Here is a 27637-nt window from a genome sequence, read left to right on the forward strand (position 1 = left end):
TTACCATTGCCTAGCTTTGTTTATTGGTAAATCACTTTAGTAACCTGAATTCACAAATAAGCAGTAAATAACAAAAACTACAGATAAACACAGGTTACACATGCAAATTCCTGTTCACATATCACATGTGCAGGTACATTAAGAGCACAGTTCTAAAGATCCTTGACGAAACCAGATTAACAAAAACAGTTTTAAAATGCAGGTATGAAAAAATTACATGTGAAGAATATAAAGATACCTTTTTACATTTCAGGACTCAAATGCTGCTTTTGATTATACCAGAAGTGTACGACAGCTACAAGATTCAAGTAAAAGCAGGAAGAGCTCAAGGAAATAATACTGGTCAGAGGAGAATGGGCATTTACTTTTCCACTAAAAATACAAGGTATAGCCGAATAGGAAAGTCTATCAAGAGCTTAGAAAAAAAATCACGAAGTTGTAAAGCTGACTAATCACTAATTTTCCTATTTGCTATATAACAGCAATGACATTAAAAGAAACTGCAATTCAACATTTAAAAATGCAACTTACATTTAAAGACTTTTCAAAAGTGAAATGCAATGACAGCCTTACACTCCAAATTAAGTATCTGCTAGGCTCAGACTGAAATATGGAATGTTCTAGATGAAAAAAAAATACAGTGTTACTTTTTATTTTTTATTGAGAATGGAAAGACAAATTTTTGAAGCTTGAAAGTAGTGAATTTCACTTAAAGGAAATTTTCTCGCCATAGATGAGCTTTCCACAAGGATGCAATATTTTGTCTTTAATAGCTCGAAGTGCCAAAACGAAAACTTGTTGCCATTCCCACATTAAGAACAATTTTTTGTCATTAACTTAACTGCTTATGCTTTTTGCTACAACATTTAACACATGAACAGACCTATAATGCCTACTGTATTTCACTAAAACAAAAAAGAATACAGTATTTCCATCTACTACTTGTACTGCTTTTAAAAAAGATTAACATTAAAAACAAAGCCACTGTTTTCCTTACATCCATCCTTCCTTTTATGCTTCTTTCTTTGCCTGTGGTCTTCTGCCATTTTATCCAGAATTTTCTGTTAAAAGAAATCAACCATATTTTGGATATATTTAAGAGTTTCTTGCGGTCCCGACATCAAGACCATAAAGATAAACCCAATTTTCACTTTGTAAAATTTATGAATGTCAACTGCAGAGGTCACAACAAACAAGACTGGCACTTCTCCACATGCTGAAATGAAGCAGATCCTTCAAGTGTTACATTATCATTAAAATACTGAGCACACAGCTCACCAACAGCAAACATCCAAATGGCAGCCTCTGCAAGCTTTTACGTGGTCCTGCCATTAGTGTCTTCCTAACAGGCTGGCAAGCTAAGAGAATTACTTTCCACTTCATCATGGACTCACAACAGCGGTTGTGCTACTTACCTGGTTGGAATTAGCTATCTGCAGTGCCAGGGACAAAACATCTCCCTTCCCTAGAGAAGGGTTGCTTTGAAAATTTGAGGAATTTGGTATAATTTCAGTATTTGGTAGCGATATCAATTCATCTAATTATTTACCCTTATCGCTCTCAAAGTGAATAAGAATCCCAGCTAGAGAAGTGCCTTGCCACTGAAACAAAAAATGCATTTTCCCCTTTCCTCCCCAATTCTAAAACCACACCAGCATTACAAGTCACTCAAGAGCAGCTCATTCATTAGTCATTTGTACCACGGAAAAAGCAAATCAGATCACGTTTCATTTAAATAATAAAGTTAATAAATTGTTAACAACTCTCTGGATTATTTGCCCCACTTCCCCTTATACAGCAAGTCTTAAAAGTCCCCAAATCAGGTACCTCAATGGAAAAAAAAAAGAAAAAAGCTATGGGTGATGGATGAAGTGAGTTTTTCTTACTACAGGATTCTGCATGGTAGTTGATTTTCTGATCTACTTCTTGATAATGTTGTTTGCTTTGTGACATTTATTTTTGCCACCTGTCTTTCAAATACAGGGCCCTATATTTGTTTTAGGGTTGCCTAGCATTGCAAGAGAGAAAGCAAACGTTTTCAGATTTGAGATGCTGCCTTCTTCCTTCTGTGGAACCCACAGACTCTGATTTCAGCTCAATAATTGACTGACATGAAATCAATTGATGCGAACCGTGCATTATTAAGAGTTTTGTTTAGGATTTCCCTTTCTGGGAAGGGGTATTTAAAAGCAGCTCACAGTACACAAATATACAGCAGCAGTATTACCATTCATGCCATGCAATCATGTGATACCTAATCCAATTAGAAACTGCAAAACATGCTCACAAAATCAGAAGTTGCAAATACGGATTTTTAACAAAAAAATGTAAATTCAGCTTAAGCTCTGTTGACTGGTTAAAAATGCTCTCCAAGGGACAACTGGAAGAGATTTGAGTCACCAGTATTTACTTTGCGCCACTAACTCTAAGCCTGCAGTCTACTCCAATCAGAATGCCCTCTTCAATCAGAGTTCATTAAAAAAATGCTGGAACCCATCTTTTAAAATGTGTATCCTGTCTGTTATTCTCAAAAGATGAAGTTTTGGAGAAGTCTACCTTGAGTTAGAAGTTATAGAATAAGCCAATTTCCACTGCCTGGAAGCTTTTATTTTATTTTTCTTCAGTCCAGTTTCATTCAGATCTATTCCCCAGGAAAGAATCACGCCACTTAAAATGAACAAGTTTTTGCCTTACCTTCAACTTTTGATAATGAGGAAGGCTGCTGCAATGGGTCTTTTTTGCAACATCTTCATTTGTGTAGAACAGGGAACACAATTTGCAATAAAACCCTGTTTTGGGTACCACATAATTCACACCTAGAGAAGTAAACACCACAAAATAAACTAAGAGATCTACTCTACATCAATTTTTTTTAATGTCATATGTCATTTCAAACTAAATCTTAAACCATAATCCACTTTACATTAAAAGCTGCTTTGTCTTTAAAAGTCGTTGGTTTAGGTTATTCAAGCCAGGGACCTACAGTAATAACTAAATATGTGCAGACTTTTTTTAAATCAACTTTTCAGGTTAAGGGTCTATTTTATTGGTCCCTTCAAAAGAACTAACAACGTTCCGTGATCAATTTGTGAGTTTTGAGTATTTAGTATGAATCTAAACTAGTATCACTACCGTGACTTGTGCTATTAATTGAATTTGTGTTGCTAAAATATACCTCTTCCAATTTAATTTCTGCCTAAGGAAAGTGTTATGGAGAACTGTATGAAAATAAGGAAAAGAAACAGAAAGAGAAAACTAGAGGTAGGGAAGGAGTGAAGAAGGAGAGAAGGGTGGGAAGCCCTAAAATGAAAGGCTCAAAGGCAATGCACTGCCAGAAATAAAAGTCAAATGAAATGAGAAATGCTACTGCAACATACAGAGACATATTTGAAGAGAAATGGAAACAGCCTTACCAACAGGAATGTTTGGCTGGTATGGCCCAATCCTAAATTCATCTGGAACAGCAGCTTTCTCTTGGACATTCTTTGTTTCCTGTTCATCCTGGGTGTCTGTATTTTCGTGGGCATTTTTCTCAGTATCTTGTGCTGTTGTGGTATCAGAAGCTTCAACAGCTTCAGCCTTCGGATTTTCTTCGGTCTTGGTACCATTTTCTAACGTTTCATTTTCCTGCTCTGGCTCCTCAATCTTGTCTACCTTGATTTCTGCCAAACTATCATCATTTTTGCCAGCAGTTTTTACTGCCAAACCCGACTTGCGAAGTTTTTGATGATCCGAGTCTTCTTCATCACCAACCTCATCTAGAGTGACAAAGCCTTCCATGCTCCGTGGAAAGCCACCCACGTATCGCTGTTGAGAAAATGTTTTCCTTAAGTCAGCTTATTCTTAAATGCTTCCCTCAAATTGTCTTAGGTTTCAGAAGAGAAACAGCTTCTCCAAACTTCCCGGAAAAAGCTAAAATTATTCAACACCTATCTCACTCATTCAAAACATTACTCAGACATGTGGAAACGTAACAAGTTCTTTTTAAATGTACTCCACTGTCCTAGAGTCAAGTGTTCAATTTTGGAATAAATATTTTAATATTATAATGGTTTGTTTTTTAGCAACATATCTTCCACTTGACAATTTCAGTAGCTTTTTGTTTATACTTATTTTGAAAGTCCTAACATGAAGATTTCAAAAAATTAAGTAAGTGAACGTCATTTTGGACCTTATCAGACTAATTCTGTGCCCACTAATAGTACGAAAGTTCATTAAAAGAAATACTAAGAGCCCTCTTCCAACCACTGGAAAGCTTGGAACTTCCCCTTTAAAAAAAAACATGAAGGTTTCTTAAAATCCAGCTTCATTAAGACAGCGAATCTGTCTGAAATCTGCTTTTTTGCAACATTCCTGCTGATATGGAGACATCAGTATTTCACATGTTTAACAGCAATCATGAGTAGCAGAGCAAGAGAAACAGCATTAGCTTTTCATCCGTGCTCTAAGTATAGTTCTTCAAAGAAACAAGTTTGGGTTTTGAGATGGTTTATCCTGACAGGTATCCACGTAACAAGAAATAGCCACTGCCACTTGCACTGGCAATATTAACCCCAACACCACGCAACTAGCTTCCTGACGGAAAGATTCTCCAAAATCAAAAGGCATGCACACTGCACTCATTACGAGCAAGGAACATGCCTTTTTTTTTGTGTGAAAAAATATTCCAGTCAATGAAGTTACTGCAACTTTGCATACTGGCTTTTTTGTAGGCTACTCCACATAACCAAATAAGATTTAAACAGGAAAAAAAGCAGCTAAGAGGACATAAACATGAGAGTGTGTGATCATCTGGTGAGAAAAATGTCTACCTCTCTGGCTAAACATAATTAGTAGATATACATGTAATTTTGTAAAGTGTAAAACAGCTTCAAGCCCCAAATATATTTTTCAGTATCACTGTTCTGCTCCGTGCTCAAAGAGTAACTACAGCCAGTCTGCTAGGGACTAATAGTTCCTGGCTGCTTAATATTAGTCAAGAGAGGAGCAAAGAGAAAAGTGAAAAAAGCAAGAAAAGAATCCCAGGAAATGATCTGGGTGGAAACCCACAAGTTACTGGTTTTTGTCAATACAGAAACACTGATTTTTAACTGACTTCATTTGTACTTTGTATCCAATGGGTTCTTCCATTTTCTTCACAGAAGCTTTTACACCTGTTTCTCTTCAAACAGGCACAACATGCATGCATTTTAAAGACAGACCCACAGAAAATATCTGAAATAGAATGAGGTGTGCTATTCAAATTCATGTTTTCTATACCCCAGTACCTTGCTATACGATTACCTTTTTAAGTTTTTTCTTTGTTGCTGGATTGGCCACAACATTTCCCTCAGTTTTTACGGTCACATCATCAGCTGGTTCCTTTTTTTCTTCAGTAGTCACATCAGTTAAATTGGCAACATCTGCATCATCTCCCGCTGAGCTGCCACTTTCCAACAGTGCTGCTGCTTCCTCCTCATCCACTAGCAGCTCATCTTCAGATTCAAGGAGTAAACTAGGCTCATCTTGGTCTGCCTGTTCACTACTTTTAGCGCCTGATGGCTCAGCAGCATCATCTTGTTTCTCCTCTTTTGTTTTATCTTCCACACTGCCACTTTCAGGTTTCTGAGCAGCATCAGTCTTAGACTTCTTGTCACTTGGAGAATCTTTGCTGTCTGGAGAGTATGTTCTCTTTCTGTAAAGAAGAATACTTGCTTGTGAACGTGAAGAGCACCCAGAAATGACTAAAAAAGGTAGGTTATATTTTTCAAGACAAGCCTGAAAACTCTGTGTTTAGTTCAGAAAATGGAAGCTTGAGAGAAACATAACACCAGTCTTCAAGAGACTGCTGCAAGTTGTCCTTACAAGATAGGACAAGTGCTTGTGGGTTTAAATTGCAGGAAAGCGAGGATAATTAAGGACTGGAACAGATTTCCTGAGGAGCCTGAAGAGGCCGTGAAATCTCCTTCATTAAAGGAAAAGGGTAGGTACCGTATTAGAAACGGTTAATCTCAGAGCTTCCCAGACTTCTTTCGTACAATTTCTATGCATTGTGTAACGTATTTTTATGTTTCTTTTAAACAGCGTTCTGTTTTAATAATAGAAAGTTACCTAGTTTTATCCTTTTTCAGCAGTTCAACTCCTTTGTTTGGAATCTAAAATTAAAAAAAAAATAATCATAAGTCACAGTAGAGTATTATTTATAGAAGCATTGCAGCATTAATTCAGACCAGACAGTAAAATCTAGTCAAGCACTTCCAATTATTCTAATCCACAAGTACTCTTAAACAACGTCCAGCTTGCAAACAATCAATAAATTGCTATTATGTTAGATGGGACTTCATGAACCTAGAAATCCCCAGTCTTTCTTCACCAAAATGATCTGTTATTTGATACAAAAATGGGATAGCCTGCTCCAGAAAGTCGTACACAACAGCTCTTTCGTTTATGAACTGATTCAACATGGTGCAGGCAAGAAGTTGGTCTTAATCTATGCTCTTTTCAGTACCATTAGAATGGAATACATAGAAAGCTGAAGACTTACATTTCACTTGTTTAAGAGTTACCGAACAGAAAATTCTACTTATTTTCCATGTTAATACTATACAAGTCAGTGCACTAGTTAAGTATTTGCACTTGCCACTAAGTATTCATTTTTGGTGCGTGACCATGTGCAGTAGTAAGATTTCTCCATATTGCACAATAAAAAGACTTTATTTTAAAATGTTGCTAATTAGAGTGCTTGACTAAGTCTTATAATGCACATAGGTCTTCCACCCAGCTTCTCATTCTAAATCACAGTTCATTTGACAGAGGAGGATGAGAAGGAACAATCCACACTACAGAATGTTTAAACAGAGAAAGTTTACTTAAAATCTACAACAATTACTTTAAAATTTGCTTTTTCATGTTTTAAATCTGAAAGGAGAATCCTTTTACTTTGTTCTACAACTCATAACACCACACTCCTACTAAATACCATTTAAGTTGCCAGAAAATATGACAATGAATAATTTTAAAAGTGCCACTGAATTCTCAATAAGTGATAGCTGTCTTCTACTTTACACCTTCAATTATGATTACAAAACAGTTACTAAATACAGTACTTACCCTTAACACCAATTTCTTGTATTTTTCAGATAAATCCACTTTCACACACCTGCCTTGGAACCAAAGTGCTTTGTTGGCACAATGCTCAACCATAGCTAAAGCATCTTCTCTGGTCTCCATCTCAATGAAAGCCTGAAAAGATTAAAATACACATCAGAAACTACTACAAAACACACAAATAGCTTTGCCAGTGGAAGTGTTAACTTAGAACACAGCATTTCAAAAAGATGAAACCAAATGATGAGATCTAGGTATACGCATCCCCTCCAAACTAGCTAAACATTTCAGTATTTCCCGAAGCGCTCTACATCTCCTCCTTTTTGAATTCAGTAATCTAATCCTCTAGAGTTTCAGAAACAAATGTCACGTATTTAAGTAATCTGAAAAAGTCACCTTAAAGTGTAATACGCGTCAAAAAAAAAGCATCTGGAATATGAAACTCATTTATTTGGTGCTAAAGTATCTGCAAGTTTCAAGGCACCAAAGAAATCTAGGGGTTTGTGAAAGTATTTTTTTTTTTTTGGAAGTTTGAAACAGAAATGCAGCAGATGCTGGCCTACAAGCCCTGCTTTATGAGATGTTCCTCCATGGAAACAAGCCTACAACACATTAAGTTTGCTGACCAAGCTTTGCACATCTGGGTTTGAGCATCAGCAGCAGATTGCAGAAAGCTATTTCTGCAGCAAACTGAGCAAGGTTCTTTTGTTTCTCCAGTGAAATAAGGTCATGGTGGACTTCTTAGGGGTCATACATTAGATTCTAGCAATCTTTGATTCCACAACATGAGTGTGGCATTGTGGGATTCAGGAATTTATCTCTGAAGAAAAAAAAAAACATTTCTTATTTAAATGAAGGTAAGAACAACAAGTTGGAATAGTGTAGTGGAAAAAAAAATTAGAACTAAAGACTTAAAATTCTTGTGAATGCATAGAAGTACATGTGTATATGAAGTGTTTGACTGTACTCGTGACTGTGCAAATCATCTTCAAACTTCTTTTTTTTTAAATTTTGAGAGCGCCACAGCAGTACTGCTTTTGCTTAAAGACTGAAAAATATGGGGTAAGTGAAAGAAACGTAACACTAGAAGATATTTGTTAGTGTCCCATAGGTACTGTTTCTTCAACCTTAAGAAAGAGTTCAAAATGCCTAGATGTGCCTAACAAAAAGTTAAGCCTGAAATATGCTTGCTTCACAGCTAGGGCCTGGTTTTACTTTTTTTTTTTTAAAAAAACAGTTCATGTTACAGTAACACTTCACAGTAAGCTAAACAGCAAACCACCACCTACACAGCCCTCTAATAACTTCTGTATCTATGCTACAGCAGCAGCAGTCTACAACTGCATCAGTTACCTCACAGTTGAGCCTCAGTTTAAATCCACACATATTTATGTTCCTACAGTCAGTTACCTGACTCTTCATTCTCATGAGTATGTAGTTCTTAATTTTTCCATATGGTTCAGCCAGTTTGAGTACTGCGTTATCAGAGTATCCCGAATGAGGTAAATTGCTGAGGTGAATCACACGACCAAGTTCTGGTTTTGGTGGCTCGGTTTTTTGGTCAGGTTTGCCCTCGGGTTTCTAAAATTTAAGAGTGAATGCATTTGTTAAGTACATACTACACAAAATGTACTTAATACTGAACCACTTAAAGCAATGAGTAGGTTATATGCATCTCTGTCCCTTGATTAATTTGAAATAGCAGAGAAGTACATAGATGAGGAGTAAAAATTTAAATGCAATGGCCTGGTAACAAGGACTACCCCAGATGAAAATAAGGTAACATGAAAAAAGCCTAAGTATTTTACCTTTATTCTTTTGTACTTCTGTGACAAGTGGACTCTGACTGGTTTACCAAATACCAGCGCTGGTGTTGTCGAATAGTATTCTACTGCTGCTTGGGCATCTTCAGTGGTCGACATTTCAATAAATGCCTGAAATCATACAAAACCAAATTAAGCACCGTTCCTTCAAGGAACCAGTATTTTTGTTTGAAATCTCAAGCTCTTCTTTGCTTTCCCGTAAAAACGTCTGCTTCAAAGATGAAAATTGCCTTTTGGTTACAACATTAACTGACCTGCATAGCTTGGTATGAATTTCACATAATCTATTTAGGTTCACAAACAGAACTATTCTGTATGTTCACATTTCAATTACATTTGGAATCAGCACATTCAATTGCTTCCTACCCTCCCTTCATGCTTTTCACTTCCGTGACAGCGTAGTGGCTTTTTCCACCTTTCAAGATATGAGAATCTGAATAAACTAAGACCAAATAAGCCCTCAGAGGATATTAAAACAAGAACAGAATTTGCCAACAGTGTATTTTTAAGAAAGCTGGGAACAACAAGATGGAATTTTAACAATATTTAACTTAAAATGCAGTATTACCGCATTTGTGAAAAGAAGCACACTAGTCAGTCTTCCCTTCACACGTGATCTTGGTGACACGCATGTAATCTTGCTTGGTAACCAAGTTCTCTTATGAAAATTTCAGGTCAGACAGTACACGTATCAAAGAAACCAAGCAGTGCCAGCAGCACTACTAAAGGGCCTAATCTTACCTCATTGATTTTGTTTAGAATCAGGTGATTTGTAATTATTCCAAATGGCTCGACGAGCTGAAGCAGCTGATATCTCAAGTTCTTCCCCCTCTGGAAATCCATGATGTGAACAACTCTGCTTGTTTCCTATTGAAGACAAAAGTACACATACACAACATGTACCTAAAAAGTCTTTCAAGATTTTTTTTTTAAATCTTTGTTAGTAATCAAAACTAGACACATAGAAAAGGCACAGAATATCCAGGGATTCTCATGGAGGAAGATGCCTGCTGTGCCAAAGCCTCTTTTTTGTATGATCATGCCCCACAGTTTCTTCATAAGAGGTTATGTAACATTTGAATAGTCTGTACAGTTTTAGCACATTTTGTAGAGCATTTGGTACAATGAAAACCCAATCTCATTCCAAAGCTTCAATATTCCCACACAAAGAAGTCTCAATATCTGGCTATTTTAAAGACACTACATTCATTCAGAAGAACATCTTACGAAAGTAAACAAAAAGCATATTCACAGAAGATTTATGTCCTCAAAGATTTTTAGAAAAGCTTTTAATACTAACCACTCTGCCCTTTTGCATGTGTCTCGGTCCTTGCATATTTCCATTTCCAGCTCCTTCAAGAAATGAAAGGAATGAGTAAGTTTAGTTCAACCCACAAGGCTATTAACATCTCTTTAGAAGTTCTGAAGAGACAGACGTCACTTGTAATACTAAAACAGAATGACACCAAGTTTTAAGAAGTCATTTAATCATTAACAGTCCAAAAAGGCTGTTAATCTTGTGCATTTCAGAGCTCTTGCAGCTTGAGGTCCTTCCTGATCCTCTTTGCTTCAACATTAGAGAAGAACTTGCATTTACTAATGAGCTGAAATACCAGGAAATAAGTAAAGCATCATGAAAAACATCTTTCCTGTTTTAGAGTAAGATTTGTCATAGAAAAATGCCTTCATACACAAAAGGTCTGAGATCTCCAAGAAAACAGACTTCTTACAATGGAAGTTTTAGCTGCAGAAAAAGAATCCTTTGGTTCTAAAATACCACCAATTCTATCATAATATACATTTCACTAGGGACTCCTGGAGGAAACAGTCCTTCAAATACCTCGGTTAAAAAATCAGGTTTGAGATGTTTTGAAAAGTTATCAGTTATTTTTAATGAAATTGAATGATACATGCTTTTATATTTAAACATTCCTTTAAAGTGTCTAAAAGACTTGTAATCCATCGGGATATCTACGTTTAATTAGTTTTGGTTTTTATTCACTCAAACTATTTAGAAGGTAAGAAGTAACAATTTCATGTGAAAAACTGATTTTTATTCTGCCTTCCTGTGAAGATAAGGCTTGCAGATCTGTCAAATTCATTAAGGGAGAGACTTATGACATTCAGTTTTTGCAATTTTGACAAAAATCCACTAACTAAACAGAAGACATGCAAAAGACTTCTACACAGGAAAAAATGTAAAGCCCCAAAACATGTTTTGATTGATTGTAATAAAACATCTGATAAAAACAGCAATAATGTGTCTGGTAGTTAGGGGATGGGTGAAAGCATGGAAGGAAAGTATATATATTGGGGAAAAAAGTAAAAGTATTTCAGTTCCGCTGCTCAGAGAGTGAGCCATTTTTTTTTTCTTGTTCTAAAACACTGGTAACAAACTAAAAACACAAAAAAGAAAAATCAAGAAGTTAAGTCTGGTAAAAGTAGGTTAAGAAAAAACACAACTAAAACCCCAAGCATAGCAAATGGAAAAGCTGGTGTTGCTGCTGGGACCATTTAGTGTCTAACTACTCTTACTCAAATCCTGATACATTAAAAAACTTCAGAACGCAACTGATTGAAGTCTAGTACTTCACATGAGCTGAAGTTTAAGTGAAGGACATCCACTCTGGGTGCGTGTTAATGTTACCTCTTGGCCCAACAGGAGGTCCTCCCAGGTGAAACGGAGGAGGTGGGGGTCCCAGAATTCCTGGTGCAGGGTTTGTGGATTGCTGCAACATAAAGGGATCACCCCTAGAAAAAGGGAAAGAAAACCTTAATTTTAAAACAAAATCTGTGAAGTCTCTATTCTCCAGCCACCCAACTCCTACATAGTATCCAAGGATAAGTCAACTTCAGCTACTTGTACTGCTGCTCTCCAGCTACTAGAAAACAGAGGGTTACGCATTTGAAAAAGGTAGCATGTTTCACATCAAGTGTTACAAAGAGCTTCACATAAAGCAACAGGTACTTCAAAGCATCAAGATTAAAAGGCAACCAAAACTGTGCAGTTTTGATTAAGACTGTATTGTTCAAACCAGCAGAATAACAGTGCAATTTCTATTGTCCATCATTCGTTACTACTTACATTCCATGTCCTGAATCACTGTCAGGATTCCATTCTGGGTATCTTGAAAGGAAAGAAAAAAAGAACAAAGATAAGAAAAATCCAATCACCTCTCACCGTACGAAAACAGGTACAAAATTATCGATTGAACAGCAATGCCTTTACACGTTACATAAACAACACATGCTAACATTGCCAACTACAGTATTGCTACCAGAAACATGAGTAGCATTTAAGGACAAAAAGTGTCATTCTGAGAAATTTCCTACACTAACTGCAACCTGGCTGTCAATGTATAAGTTAATTTGCATATAAGGAGTTCCCTTTACAAAAAAAAAACATTGGCATAAGCCTGATTAGCAAAAAAAAAAAAAAAAAAAAAACAACAAAGAAAGAAACAAACAAACAAAAAAAAACATTCTCAAGTGACTTGCTTGGATGCAAGGAAATAGCCTCAGGTTGCACCAGGGGAGGCCCAGAGCGGGCCTCAGGCAGAATTTGGTCCTGCAGAGGGTGGCCGAGCGCTGGGACAGGCTGCCCAGGGCACTGGTGGGGTCCCCACCCCAGAGGTGCGTCAGGGACGTGTGGATGTTGTGCTTGGGGGACACGGCTTAGTGGGGGCACACGGTCGGTCGGGGGTGGCTGGGCCTGGTGAGCCCAAAGGTCTCTTTCAACCTTGATGATTCTATGATTAGACTCTTAGGATAACTCTAAAACATTACATATAAATCAGGAGGATTCAAAATTTACAAACCGATATCCCTTTGTGCCCTGAAAATGCTCTTTTAAGTAGCTCTTTATTCCCTGCAACGCACAGCACGTTTTCTAAACCTGCTTTGTGCACCACAGTTGACAGTTGTGTGCTTATACACGCCCTCACGCCACAAGAATGTACTTCAAACTCATACATTTCAAGAAGCAGCTGACAACGTCGGCTGTGAGTCGCTCCATTGATATGATGGTTCCACTCCTGCAGCAAAGTAAATAATTAAAAATTAAAAGCCATATATGGAAAGCCATTTTTAACAAAAATAATGTTGTGTACTGCAGTATCTTCTCTTCTAAACTGAAGCATCTAAGATACATAAATAGACAGCAAAATATTTTTTTGTGTGTGCGCTTTGAAGTCACACTGAAACTGGACCCACCTCTTAAATCCTAGCCTGGGTGAAAAGGTGCCTGATGAAAAATGCCTTGCAATCTGTGGGCTTGATCCTGCCTCAGCATGCAAAGCTTGCAGGAGGGTAACTGCTACAGTATACGTGTGTAGCACTGCAATTTCAACCTTCAGAACTGGATGCTGAGATATTTTTTTTCCCAGTAATTTTAGAATTTCCTCTACTCTCTCTGCTTTATTCCTCGGACTTTCAAAGATTAATGCAAACTAAACACTGAAGTTTTTAAAACCATTAAGGAGTCGAGAAACTGCAAGGAATTCAGAAAGGAAAGACTAAAAGGAACAAAAGTACATAGCTAGGACAAACTATAACTATATATGTGAAATATAAAAATATACGAGCATTTGAGGGGAATAATCAAGACAAACAGGGGACCTAATCAAGATGGTACAGGGGAGGAAAAATGGAATTAAACCAAATTACCCCAGTGTGAGAGTGAAGTTCATAATGGAACTATCCATCATGTCTAGAGCAGGAGTCGGGGCGGTGAGCAGCACAAAGGGTAACACATTGTGCAATTACAGAAGCCACTACGTAAGAGCCAGCATCTTGACTAACGAGAAAGGACATTAACTGTACCCTCCAAGCTACCTGAGCTCTTTTCTTATTCTTATTTTTTACGTTAGCTAGAGGCTTACCAGTGTCTGCTAAATGTACAATTCCCTCTGGTTCTGGCTTTAGCACTAGTAAGGAAGGAGGCTTTCTACTCTTTTTTTTTTTTTTTTAATTTTGATTTTGATTACGAAGGGAGCTCACCTCCCAGCTATTTATTTCAAGATGAGAGAAAGCATGGGGACTCTTCCTTGATTTAAGTACAGGGTGCCTGACCACCACATTGTGATATTCCTATGAAGTGACAAGACTTCTTCAGTCCTATAGCTACACAACGGTGAGCCCCTGATGTTATTTCCACTCTGCTGGTCTGTAAGCAAGGGATCAGCAGCAGATGTATGGGGCGAGTTGGCTTTGGGTCCACGGAGAGCAACGAGGGGGAGACTAGTTACAGATCTTCTGGGGGCAGTTTAACAACTGGAGTTTTTTTCTTGTCATCTGTATTTTCAGAAGTGAACACACACACTGCGTTGGCCAACTGTTTTAGATGTCTTGTCTTTCATGTTCTGCTCAGTACTGGCAAATGATTTTTCCTAACCCCTGATCTTTCCTGATTTTTTAAGTTTCCACCACACTGCAGCCATCCCTCTAGTTACAATGAGACACCCCCGAGGCTCACTGCACTGTTTCCACATGCTAAAAGCCTATCTAGCACTTTCCACAAAGGAGAAAAAAAATGGATTTCAAGTCTCCCATGAAGTACTGTCATTAAGCTGCACTGGAATATTACTCCTTGTCACACAATATAACATGGAGCAGGATGAAACTTTTTTTTTAAAAAATCAAGATGTAAAATGAGAGCACTACTTTTTCTTGTAAGCCAGTAAGACGTAGGCTCTGCAACTATAAATTAACAAATATACTTGCAATTAGAATTCAGAAAAAAAAGCCCCCCAAACCCACAAGCAAGCCCCACTAGCTATGGAACATTCAATACCTAAAACCAAAGGTTCTTCAGTTTAAAACTCAGTAACAAGTTTTAGTGTTATAGTACAGAAAACATTTAAACATTAAAAAACCCTCTAAATTCAGGTGCCCAATCTGTAAAGCCTCAGCGGCTGATTCTGCTCGATACAACACGCCTTTGAAGCTGTCTTAACGTGTACTTTCAAATTATTATAAACTGAAATTATCTGCAAACTAGAGCCAAAGTTTGAGGGGGGAATCTAATTCTTACCCTTCAAAAGCTTTTTTAAAATTGGCAAAAAAGGGAGATCTAATGTATAAAACAGGATTTTTTTTTCCCCAGGGAAAGTTTTCAGAACAACAGTAGCTCATCTACATTATTACCCCTTTATTAAATAGGGTTCTTAACCCCAACATCCCTTCACTCCCTTCCTATACCCAGTCTGAAGTGCCACACATTTCAGGGCCCTAGATATTTAGACACTAATTAACATGAATGCCCAAAGTTAAGCTAAAGAAATTCTGAATCAAGTTTATTAAAACACAGATTACTTCTGCTTCAACTGATGCAAGCATGAGGACATGCTGTTCTTTAGAAAATTAGGCCAAACTTAAGCACCTAATTTTAGGTATTCCATTATTAGGGACACGGCCATGTTTTCCCTTTGAGTATATCACAGTTTCAAGCATTTAACCTCTAAATTCATCTGCTCGTGTTGCATCAGCCTTTTTCTTTGGCAGGGAGAACAATCCCTATGCACTTAACACCTCATTCCTTGACCAAGCAGTCAAGATTGACAAAATGCCTGAAAAAAAAGGGGCAAAATTTACTTCATAATTAGACACAAAACAAACTGGATCACAAATACATACACTTCAAATTAAAGCAATTAAGAACATCACAAATAAAAGAAAAAAACAGGACTAGCCTGCCAGGCTAAGCTACACTTAGGGTGTTTACCTCCCTCCTTGGGCTTAAAAGATACACTGCTTTATCGTACCTTTTTTTTGTTTGTTTTAATATTATATAGTATTTATTAGGGGATGGGGAAAATGAGATTTTGATACCGTAGAAATAAGTTTACATTGTCCCAGCTAAGAATAGCATTCCCTTTCTGCTTTCCATACATTTTGGTTCAAATCCGATTACTTCACAAGTTCAGTTCTACTTAATTGAATTTTGTGAGAGATACAAAATAGCAAATTCTGTAACTGTTAGGTATGCAAAGCGGAGGAAAAAAGGAGAGAAAGAACAACTGTTGCCGTGACATGATTTCTGAAATAGAAACAAAACCCAAACTTGGGTCGTAAGACACAGAAGATCCAATCTCAAATATTTTATGGTGTTCTCAGCAGTTTAAGTCAAAGCATGTCGCTAAAAAAGATGGGTTCATGTGTTACAGCAGGAGTCAGTCACTTAAGTTACACTGTGAAAAGAATTTGGTATTTCTCATACTTGGAAAGATATTTCAGGTTGGATATCCTTTAAACAGATCTTTATACCAAAGCACACGAAGAACAACGAGGCTTTAAAACAAAGTGCTAAAAAGAACCCTACTTACAGGAGTACTGGTTGCCATCTTCAAGGGCCTCAGAAGTTTGTTTTCAATCTAACCAAGTGAACTTCTTTTTACAAAACTGGGTGTGGCATTAAATTGTTAATACTTAAACCTTTTTCAAAAATGAATGTCAAATACAGGACAAGAAACCTGGATTGCTGTGACTGTTTTTCATAAAATAATTAAAGCAACACGAGTTCACAATAAAGTGTCAGATCAGTTGGACTAGTACAGCACGGGCTCTAAAATGTCTTGATCATCTCCTTGTAGGGACAGAATAATTCTCATGTTTCAAAAGATTAGATGTATAGAAGCAGCACTTTTTGAAAGGTAACTGTAAAGAAATGGTTAGTAACAGCAATTCCACATTGTACCAATTTTACAGGAATAGCATGTATTACAATTTCAATTGAAGGCCTTCAAGCTAATTAGTCACCAATTGTGACAAGAGGGGCACTGTATTAGCCAATTAGCCAATTAAATTGCCAAGTATACTGAAAATCAGCAAGATGAGTAAAATTGGAAAAGCTGAAAGTGAGAAGGCTCTGAAAATACCGTCTGAATAAACGGGCCATTTTGAGTACACTGCCACCTTTGCAGAGAGCTGAACTGTTTATGAATAAACTAAGAGGGAGGTCTCAGCATAACTGAACACACTCGAAGATCCACTCTACTTGCGAGCCAAGTAAAGAACACTACTAGGAACACAGAGCAGGATACTGCAGCGGCAGACTGATTGCTCGGAGAGTCTACAGGGATAGATGCAACATGTGACAATAAAAAGTGAGTTTGAAGTGTCTAAGAGAGTTGTGAAAAAGGAGAAAAATGACGACAAATTTCAGCCATAGTATGAGATAGAGTGTTAAAGTGAAATTAAAAAGGCAAGAATGAGCTAATCTAAAACGTGATTTTTACTTTTGCAAATAAGTTCCAGGGCTCTACATTAACTCTTTCCCTTTGGACAGGGAAAAAGCAGAACTGTGCAAGAACGCATCTTAACTACGTATAAACCAGCAATCAAGACAGATGTGGAGGAGAGCTGAAACTGGCTTCCTGAATGGCACAGTAGATACACTGCAAAAAACCCCAAACCAACAAAAAATAAAAACCCACCAAAAAACTGCTTAAATGCCAGACGTTTGTGGTTAAGAGAACATGTAGATGTAAAATACAAATAAGATACCCAGTAGATGATAGCTGTTTGACTGGAAGTTAAGCAATCTGGGCAAACAAAATACATTAATGTAAAGCCCTGGTTTACAATGTTTGTTAACAATTACCTTATAAATAAACCAAGTGCCTTTTTCACTCTCAAACCAACTTTCAGATCATTTCAAAAGCAACCAGACTATAGAAATAATTAAAGAAATAGGTAAAAACAGAACAGATACTACAACGTAAAGGAAAATAGAAGCATCTGGTGCGTAACTCACCTTATTAGAATGAACTGGCATATCACATATAGAGCACAGATGGGGATAACCCTTCGGTAAGAATCCATGGAAGTCTTCAATATTGCTATTTGGAGGAGCACCTCTCTTTTTCTCAAAGAGAGATCTCTCAGGACCAGGACCACGACCCATTCTGTCATACTCACTGTCAAATTTATGATAGTTATGCGAAGTCTCACCATAAAAAGATTCATCCCTACACCTTTCTCCATCTCTTAATCTGTCATCTTCATAATCCATTCTGTCATAATAACCAGATTCTTGAGAACGACTTCCATGGTCGTAGTCAACCACTGGGTTGAGACTAGGACCACGATCATCAAAGCTATCTCTTCTAAAATGCCTTTTTTCTTCCCAATCATCCCTAGGTACTCTGTACGGTGGTTCCCGTGTGGATGATCTGCCATCTCTACCATAACCTTCTTCAGCTCTCCTCCTTTTAAGTTGTAGAAGGATCTGAGGCAAGTTTTCAGGAGTAATCTTGTCCTCGGGATAGCGACTCAGTTCATCTAAGTCTCTAGCAGACAGACCAAAGCTGGCCAAAATATTAGTGGCCTGGTCTGCATCTCCACGGTGCTGAGAAGACAAAGGGAGCGGACCTCTACTTCCAATGTTAAATATAGACTGCAAATTATGGGAAGAGGTACTACCAGAAGACAGTGCACTATGAGATCCTTGTTGGTTCAATGATGAACTCATTCCAAGATTCATTAAGCTAGCAAGGCGTGCAGTACCCTGGTTCATCCTTCCAAGAGATGCTGGCATATTTAAAGACTGGGTAGCAGCAGCAAGAAGGCCTATTCCTGCAGAGAGGTCACGCCCATGACCTTGTGAATCCCTACTTAGAGATGACTGCTGGAATGACTTGGACATTGTAGAACTATAGCTTGTCTACTTTACGGATCAAAATCTCTTTGTTTGGTTGGGTTTAAGATGGCTGAAAAGAAAGCTCACACTAGAAAGCTAGGCAAACTTCACTTCAAAAATGGTAACGCCAAGAAAGAGGATCAATAATGACTGCAGATCTTCTTCAAGCTGAGAAACACCAGACAATTCTGTAGAAAAACAAGCAGTTTTAGTCATAAATCCCTTTAAACAGATGCAGTTTTAAACTTATGCATCATGTTGATCTAAAACATTAAAGAGCTCAATCTTACAAGGCTTTTATTACATAACTTAACAGATTCAAGATGTACCCAGAACCTACATAAATCATTTCAGATAAAAATACAGGAAACACTGCTGTACATACTACTACTATTCTACAAAAAACTACTTTCATATCGAAGACAAGTGAGTTTCCGAAGTTTGGGATGTCTGAAAGCATCTAAGGTTTACTAGCACATAAGCCTTGATCTCTGCTTTTGGTTTGGTTTATAACCTACATTGCTACACTGTGTTCTATGAGAAGACCACAAAAACACCTTAAGTCCACAGAATCCGAGATGACTCTGGCATATCATACATACTTGAAAATGAAACCTATACCACCACAGAATAGGACGAAAGGAAGTTAAAAGTAACTGAAGTTTGGGCAACAAGCTTCTGCTGTAAGATCTGGTAAATAAGACCAAACATAATATTCAATCTTTATGCAGTAAAAATCAAATTACCGACGTGAAGACAGATGTGAACAAGAAAACCAAGTTTTAAATTTTGCAGGAAGTAAATAAGACCTCTTGCTCCAATTGCAGTTATACAGCTAACAGCACATAGGAAGTGACTCTTTATTGTTGCACTGCAGCTGTGACACTAGCCTGGACCTCCAGACCTCAAGCTACACAAGGTCAGGCTCAGCTCTGGGCTGGGAGGCCCAAGGAAACCCTGCTCCTGCCGAAAGAGACCCCTGGGAGGTCAGTAGATGGCACCACGCCGCAGCCAGCGCTGCCAGGCGGCAGCAGCATGTCTCTTACCAGCACACTGCTTCCGTGGTTCAGGCTGGCACAGGCTGGCACTGACACCGTGACCACATGTGGCAGTTAAAGATCCTACAGCTCACGGGGATGGCTACCTGCCCTGCAGCCCACAAAAACCCTCACCTAGCACTTAAATACCTGGTTCAACTCCATTTACTTACTCTATTTTTTTTTGTTTTTTTGTTTTTTTTTAAACTACACAGTGCATCAAAATCCACAGTATATTTTTGGTGCAATGGATATATTTCAGAAAACGTTATTTTTATTAGTGCAGAGCAGAAATAACCTGTAATACGTCTCCCCCATGCTGCTTCAGCTTTGGGACGTATACACAAAATTTAGAGCAATTCCACCCACATGAAACCATTCCGCTAGGAATACGCTCTTTTGGGTCCCGGGTGCAGTAAAGCCCTTCCAAACCTCTGCAGAGCCGTTTTGCTTTTGCACTGCTACTCCGCTGCACGTAAAACACATAATGGCTTGAAAAAGAATCAGGCATAAATTGCACAGCTCCAAATGAAATCAGCTTCTAAGAACAGGTACGTCTAGGGAGGAATGGAAAGGACAAAATAAAGCAAGGACTTTTCCTTGAAGAGACCAGTTGTGCAGGAGGCAATTTCTCTTGTACTGGAAACAAGAAAAAAAGGTCAAGGTTATGCATGTGCCTCCATCCCAGCTGCCTGCTCAATTCAGAGCCCTGTTTCAGAAGTGCTTAAAGTTTCTCCTCTTTTTTTTTTTTTTAAGCTGTAAAGCACTTCAAATTTCTTTCTTATATTTCATATGAAGGTAGCACTGTTGTAAAACTATGCTCCTATGTAGAAAAATAATGGATTCTACAAGAGAGAGAGTATACAAAACCCACGTTTTCAAAGACAGAATTCTGTAACTGTTTTATACAATTTTCTGTATATTCTGTTATCAGCCCATCTAAACTCGTATTTCATCTGTGCTTTTAAAATCTGCGTATTTGGAGTCACTTGCTAGCACATTAAATTGTGTAATTTAGGTTAATAGTCAGAGATTAAGAAACATGAGGATGAAAATAAGTTTAAAAGTCTCTGAGGCAGACGACAGGCACTGCAGAAAGCATCAGAGGAGAGCAATGAAACAAGAATACAGAGAGGGCAGGCAAGGCAAACACTGAGCGAGATGTGCAGGACAGGCTCAACACACTAAGGACAACCAAACAGAAAGCATTTAAGAACTACACTGTAAAATCAAGACTCGCTCGAGTTCAAAAAAGAGAAAACACTGAAACGTTCATCTGAGTACCATGCTTTACCTTACACAATTTGATACTCTTCCAACCATTTTCCAAGTTATTCCTCACTCCCTCCATTTTCACGCACCAGTTTCCTCCTAGCTCTTTCACACACTTACAGACTGGCTCGAAACGGAACTTAACGGCAGCTACATGCGGCCAGATGTTCCAGGGAGCTTTAGGAGCCAGACCCTTGCAGTGATTCAGCAGAGAGCCACGTGGTCAGGAAAGGCACGGTGTGTCCTGCTGTTAATGGAAGGACCCGCACCATTCAGGTTTTCGCTACATCAGGAAAGTTCTCCGCTTTCCAAAATAATCCTCTCTCTTTGAACAGATGCTCACTAATCCTCTTGTCACAGTTTTCAATTGGCATTTCATCGTCCACTGCTTTGGAGAGATTATCAGGGAACAAAACCCAACACGTCCCAGTCTCGCATGGAACCGGGTTGCAGAGAACCAGATTCCACGCCATGCCTCGACCCCACACTTACACAACGATGCCATGCTGCTGCTGCAAACCCACGTAGAAGAAAGAAGCAAACGAGAAAAATAAAAGCAGGGAAATGAGGAAAAACAATGAGACAGAGAGACAATCGTATGAAAAAGCACGAAGGGAACAGTAAGACACGTGTATGCTGATGATGGAATATGACCTTTGCAGTTGGTGTGCTAACCAGAAAGCTGCCCCACAGCTGATCAGGTATCTGAGTGGTGTTCTTAGGGAAACTACACTTCTGAGTTATTTAGAGTCAGAAATTTCTGAGATAAACCACCACTCGTCACATCACTGTCACCTTACCCCTACTGCTGTACTCTCAACATCCCCATACTTCAAGGTCTGATGAAGACAACAACGAATCAAGGAGGGGAAAGAGCTCTAAAAATCAGACCAAAGAACATTTAACTTCCACATGGTCAGGTTCCTGCATTGATCTCTTATGAAAGATTTCACGTCAGTATCTGATAGAGACAAGTCTCACAGACCAAAGTCTGCTGGCTTTTAAGCGAATGTGCCATCAACTGAGTCACAGCAACAAGATGAGTGCGACTGAACAAAGCCATCTAAAGATCCAGATACGATTTAGCTCAGTTGAAAAGTGTCATGCTAATTGTTCTTCAGGTAATTTCAGCTATGTCAGGAACAGACAGGCTATTAGATACACATTTTTAAGATCAGTGGTCAGAAATTTGGACATACTGAGATTTGAAAATATACAATATGAAGCTGTCTTGAAATAAGTTTAAAGTCAAAATGTTACTGGATTTCCAGACAAATGTGGACAATGGGAAAAAAAACACTTTATATCTACAAGTAGCACAAGAGTTTTCTGTAAAGGCAGACAACAAAAGCGAGAAATTTCAATCCTACAGAATACACAGCTGCCAAATAAAGGCCAAAATAAGGCTGTACGGCTGATTTTCAAACACTATAGAAGGACTTTTTAATTTTTAAGGAAAACTGATTATAAATTCTTATCAATAAAACTGATAGAACTCTTGTTCGCTGTAAATTTTAGGTTTGTTCCTGAAAACAGTTTAATTCAGTAAGTTCTTGGGACACGTTGATCACATTGGTCATCTTAAATTACCACCTTTTATGGAACATCAGCAGGCTGAAAGTAGTTCAGATTCCTATTCCTTCTACCACTCAGTTTCTTTACTATGTGTATACACATTATAGTTTTAATTCTTCAGTTTCTTAGAGCATCTCATCTTATACCCATTCTTATGCTATTTACAGAAAAGTCTCAAAAATGAAAACTTTCCCCTTCTAGTCAGTTTCACTTTCACTTGAAAACCAAAATGATGTCATCAAATTCAATGTGCTTTGAGTACACTGTTACAATAAAGACATGAAGCAATCTACAAGCTGAAAAATACACCTTCAGTTTGTAACAAGACCTCTGAAGACTGCACACCTTTGAAAAAAAGTCTCAGTATAAATGTTTTTCATCCACAATCTTTGCTTTTTGGATAAAGACGTACAAATTTTTTCCCCTCCTCCCTTAGGTGTTAATCTCAGTGCAGCACTTCATTTTGCAACAATCTATTCTGCTTTGGAAGAATCCATATGCTTCTCGGCAAAACTGTCTCCAACACATTGTGGCATAAAAGGTTATCTACGGAAGAGATCTGGAAGTCAAAGTTACAAATTCAGACAGACAGCTCTGCATGTTGCTCTGAGAAATAATGGTAGTGAAAACAAGAACTTGCAAGGAAATTGGAAGCAGATGCTTTCTGGCTGCCGAATGACCGAATGTACTGGATTTCAAGCCTACGCGATTACTTTGACTTGGACAATAAAAGGCCGCTGTTTTTCCGAAGGCTAAGGAGGAAGATCAAATCGTCTAGCAGCGTTACATACAGAAAATGCAAATTATCACCCATTTCAGATAGCAGTATTCAGAGTGGTTATTTAATATAATTGTTTTACAGGCGAGAAAACATCGTTCAATGGATCTCCAAGGGTCATGACCTCAAAAACTTAGGCAGCACCTGGCACAGGGATGCATGCACTTTTTTGTGCAGATCAGACAATGTGTTACAGGCCTCGCAGAACAACTCAAAGAGTTTCATTTCTTAGGATTACGTTCAGCTTCATCTCACTCGCTTGATCAGAGGAGCACGTGGCAATCTGAGACCTGAAGTTACTGTAACAGAAGATTGCTTCAGAACAGAGAAGTATTACATATGAAAGACTTATTCGTAAATGGGAAATTAAAATAACTAGTTTAACAGTTAAGAATCTTCAAAGAACTTACAGTTTCCAACACTTGAATGCATAAGAGAGCACTGCAAAAATAAGATGCTGAGTTCCTATTACTGCTCATTACATAATTTCATCAATTCAAGTTGCAGAGTGCATTTACTCCTTTACAGAAACAACAGAATAGAAACAAAGAACCCCAGAACAGTACAGAAAGAGTAAAGGAGGGGAAAAAAAATGTCCATTTTTAGACAGGCAGCCAGGAGCATACAGAGCAAATGCCATCATCCGCACTGACGGCTCCATAAACACACGATTACCTCGATGGCTTCCATGCGCTCCCTCCTACCATTGCAAGTCCACTGTCTGTGACTAACGCCAGGCTCCAGCTCTACAATAAGATGCATTCACACAGGTTCCAGCACCTATGAAAAGCTCCACGAAGCCGTTAAGACTTTGTTCAACAAAGGGATCTGCCAGCAAGAGTCACTGCGAAATGATTTAGGATCTTAGACTGGAAACTCTGGTAATAACGACCATGTGTTCAAGCACTTGCCAAAACGAGGAAACAATCTCTATTCATTCACATTAGTTTTGGAGATGAATACTCTTACAGGCACCATAACTTTTACAAAAGCACAGAACATACTATAATTATATTTTAAAAGTAAATAGGCCACACACAAAATGATCCAAATGCAGACCAAACCAGGGAGTGAGTGCATCGTTCCAATAAAGAACCAATTATAAAGAACCAATTGTACTTTTCTTTTTTTTTTAAATTGCATTTTGATCTGTTAAGTGATTAAAAAGCCTTCTGACTAATCAGTGAATGCAAGTCTGCCTCCAGGCACTTCTAGAACTGGGATAAACTTGCATTCTTTCCCAACTGAAATCTCGTTCATGAGGTCATTGAGATGTACTCTAGCTGCAGAGAAGAATAGAGGACCTGTTTGACCATTTTAGTGCCCAAAGAAAAAACCTCTCCTGTTTAAGTTAAAGCTACACAATACAGTACTTTAAACACCTGCAAACTAAGTTAGCTCAGAAATACTGTGGGGCATTTGTTTTTAGGACTTGTTGACTTAGAGCACTAAGAAAGAATGCAAGCAGCATGGACACCATGCAAATATTCGTAAGTTAACAAAAAGTGAATGAAAATCATTTCTCTGCAGCTTTTGCTTACAACAGCTTCCTCAAGCACTGTCAAGCGTTAGACCACGAACTATCCTGGCATCCAACATAACCCTCAGCAGATGCATGTGCGTTAGAGAAGGGCAGCACAAAATATTTACTTCTTTACCTTCCACTGAGTTAATGAGCTTTTGGCAGTCCTGAACAAGCCAGGCAATCATAGTTTAGATATGGATCATATTTTAGTTATATGGATTGTAATACCACAGATTCTTAGTTTAGTGTTTCAGACTGATTGGTTTTTCCTCCTCTTCATTTTGTTTTTAGCTTTTGTCTTTAGGAACATGGATATTCACATTCTAAGGATCTGGTTAGGAATTTCTCTTTGGTTTTTGCCCCAGCCTTTAGTGTTGGGATGTATTTCATGTCCAAATACACGCAAACACCAGAAACTGAAGTTTTGGAAAGATGGTAGCTTCAGATAGCTCCAATGAAACAAGCATATAAAAGGCTCATCACCTTGCAAGTCTCACCAGAATCGTTAACAATCAAATTTTTTTTGATTTCTTACTCAGATTTCATCTCCTTAACTAGTGCATAGCATAGAAGTACAGATACTTGGTTAACACTGAACAAACATTTGTACAGGGGTCAACTGCCAGTGCCCTCATTCAAATTTAATTATTCCCCATAATTAATTGATGAATCATTTTGTGTATTTCTGAATAAAATTCCATGACAAAAGTTCACTAATTTCTGGATAATACATTGAAAAAATAATATATGCTTCACTGCATTTTGATAAATAGATGCTTTGATATATATATATTTTCATTTATTATGTCCCAAAATTCAGAAAAATAAAACAGGAAATTCTTTATAAACAAGTAAGAGAAAACACTCCCTTCTCCTCTTCCAAGGCACAAAAGCAGCAGTTTTAAAAGACGCTTTCAACAAAAGTTGCTCCCTACTTATCTTACTCTAGGAAGTCAGAATCACCTGCTCCACCTATAGTTTTAAAAAACTGAAGAATTTAAGGATGAATAAAAAAGAAGCTAGATTATTCAATTGTTTCAAAACGGCATCAAATATTTTTTTTCCCAAAGGTATGCTTCGTTTAAAAAAAAAGCCACAGACTTCAGGTGGATTTTTCAGCTTTCTTTCTACATCATAATCGCTTCGTTTATTAAAACAAAGCAGTACTCGAGGCTCTCAGAAAGTTGCTTTCAATTCTTGCTTATTTTAGGCACTTCACTGCTCATTAGTTTGACCCCGGGAGCCACACACGCAGATAAACGCGGCTCGTTACTCATCCGCCGCAGGACAAAAACGCCGCAGCACCGCTGGGAACCGCAGCCCCAATTCCATGAAAGTGAAACTGAGCAGAAGGAGCCTGCCGCCCTCCCTGCCCTCAGCGCTCCGGCCGGGAAGCCCGAAGCGGCCCCGGGGGCAGCACGGTGGCGGCCGCTTCCTGCGGGGCACCGAGGCCCGGCAGCCGCCCCCACAGCGCGGGGAGGCCGCCGGCAGGGCCGGGCCGGGCCGGGCCGGGCCGGGCCGTGGGGCTTTGTTCGGAGCCGCGGCACCGGACGGGGGCGCTGCGGGCGGCGGCCTCCCCCCGCTCCCCCCCCCCGGCCGTTATAACGGCTCCCCCCCGCCTCAGCTCCCCTCAGCGCAGCAGCCGCCGCTTCCTAACATGGCGGCGGGCCGGGCGGGCGCAGCGCCGCTCCTACCTGAGGGCCGCGGCGGCGCCTCCCGGTCGCTGTCGCAGCAGCGGCGGGGGAGGGACGGGAGAAGGGGAGAGGGGAGGGAGGGAGGGAAGGAAGGAGGAAGGAAGGGAGGAAGGAAGGGGACGTGCCGCCCGCTGCCCGCCCGCTCACGTGCCCGGCGGCGGCCGCCCTCGCCTCGGCCCCGCTCCGCTCCGCGCCCCGCCGCCGTCTGAGGCGCTGAGGGGGGACAGGGGGGAGCCGCCGGCGCAGCTCTCGCGAGACGTCGAGGCCGCTCACCGTCCTCTCGCGAGAGCGCCGCCGCGCCGCCGGTCCCCGCCTCATGGTCCGCGCGCTGCCGCCAGGGCGGGGCTTGGCGCCCACCCCCCTCCCCCGCTCCCGGCTGAGGGACCGCGGGTTCGAGACCGCCCTCCGCCTCCTCAGCGGCGCGGATGGGGCCCGCCGGCGGGGTTCGGCGGCCCTCCCGAGGGACGGAGGGGGTGGAACACACGAAGCTCCTCACACGCCGCCGGTCCCCGCCGTGACTGGAAGGGGGAGCGGGGAACGCCCGGCGGGGCCCCGAGCGCGAAATGGCGGCCGGCCGCCGCCGCTGGGAGCCCGCCGCGCCGTTACCTGTGCGGGGGGGCGGGCGCTCATGGTCCCGCCGCTCCTAGGCCGGGCGCCGCGCACCCGCCGCCATCCCCGGCCGGGCCTCGGCGCAACGGAGACGTTACCTGCTCCAAAACGTTTGAGACAATGGGCTCTCGGTGCCTATTAGGTTCATTAGAAGATTCTGGCAAAGGGGGAAAAAAAACACCACACAAAAAACCCACCGCGGTTTACGCGCCGGTCCTTTTCAGCCAAGCCGATAATGCCACCTTGTGCTGACAGGAGGAAAGTTCACTCTTGGTCTGCTCTCCTTAAATGTGGTGCTATGACCAGACAGCATTTGTAGGCTCACACAAATAATATCCGTACTTTTAAATTCTTTCACAGCCAATACCTTTTCCGTTTAATGTTGTGGCGAAATTATCAATTTCTCCATCGTGTTGTGGTGAAATTTATTTATTTCTCTATCATCCAGGAAGCTTTTACTGTGGTAAGGGTATGTAGCTGAATTCAGTCTCCCAGGGAAAACAAAAATTTCCCTTTGGAATTCATCACAGGCTAATTTTTCTTCTCTACGTGTGGCTGGAGAGCACAATGAAACAATAACACTTGAAAAGTACTTGAAAAA

The 27637-nt window shown here is 39.7% G+C and overlaps 1 protein-coding gene across 11 annotated transcripts; it reads right to left on the bottom strand.

The window, feature by feature from the left end:
• Positions 1-27317, bottom strand: MATR3 (matrin 3). Of its 11 annotated transcripts, none has more exons than XM_040572993.1 (15): positions 27234-27317; positions 17662-18734; positions 12882-12943; positions 11995-12036; positions 11557-11660; positions 10210-10262; positions 9651-9776; positions 8895-9020; positions 8497-8667; positions 7090-7221; positions 6091-6134; positions 5284-5674; positions 3414-3807; positions 2695-2816; positions 1-1061 (listed from the first exon to the last, which is right to left on the bottom strand). In XM_040572993.1, exons 2-15 carry the CDS (start codon positions 18550-18552, stop codon positions 954-956), a joined length of 2766 nt encoding a protein of 921 aa, XP_040428927.1. In that variant the 5' UTR covers positions 18553-18734; positions 27234-27317; the 3' UTR covers positions 1-953. The 11 variants fall into 11 exon arrangements, with proteins under 11 accessions (XP_040428927.1, XP_040428926.1, XP_040428929.1 ...); XM_040572992.1 differs by having other exon boundaries at positions 27135-27247; XM_040572995.1 differs by lacking the exon at positions 27234-27317 and adding an exon at positions 27034-27048.
• Positions 27318-27637: the final 320 nt, after the last annotated feature.

This window comes from Cygnus olor, chromosome 14, assembly GCF_009769625.2.
Source record: "Cygnus olor isolate bCygOlo1 chromosome 14, bCygOlo1.pri.v2, whole genome shotgun sequence".
Lineage (NCBI taxonomy): Eukaryota > Metazoa > Chordata > Aves > Anseriformes > Anatidae > Cygnus > Cygnus olor.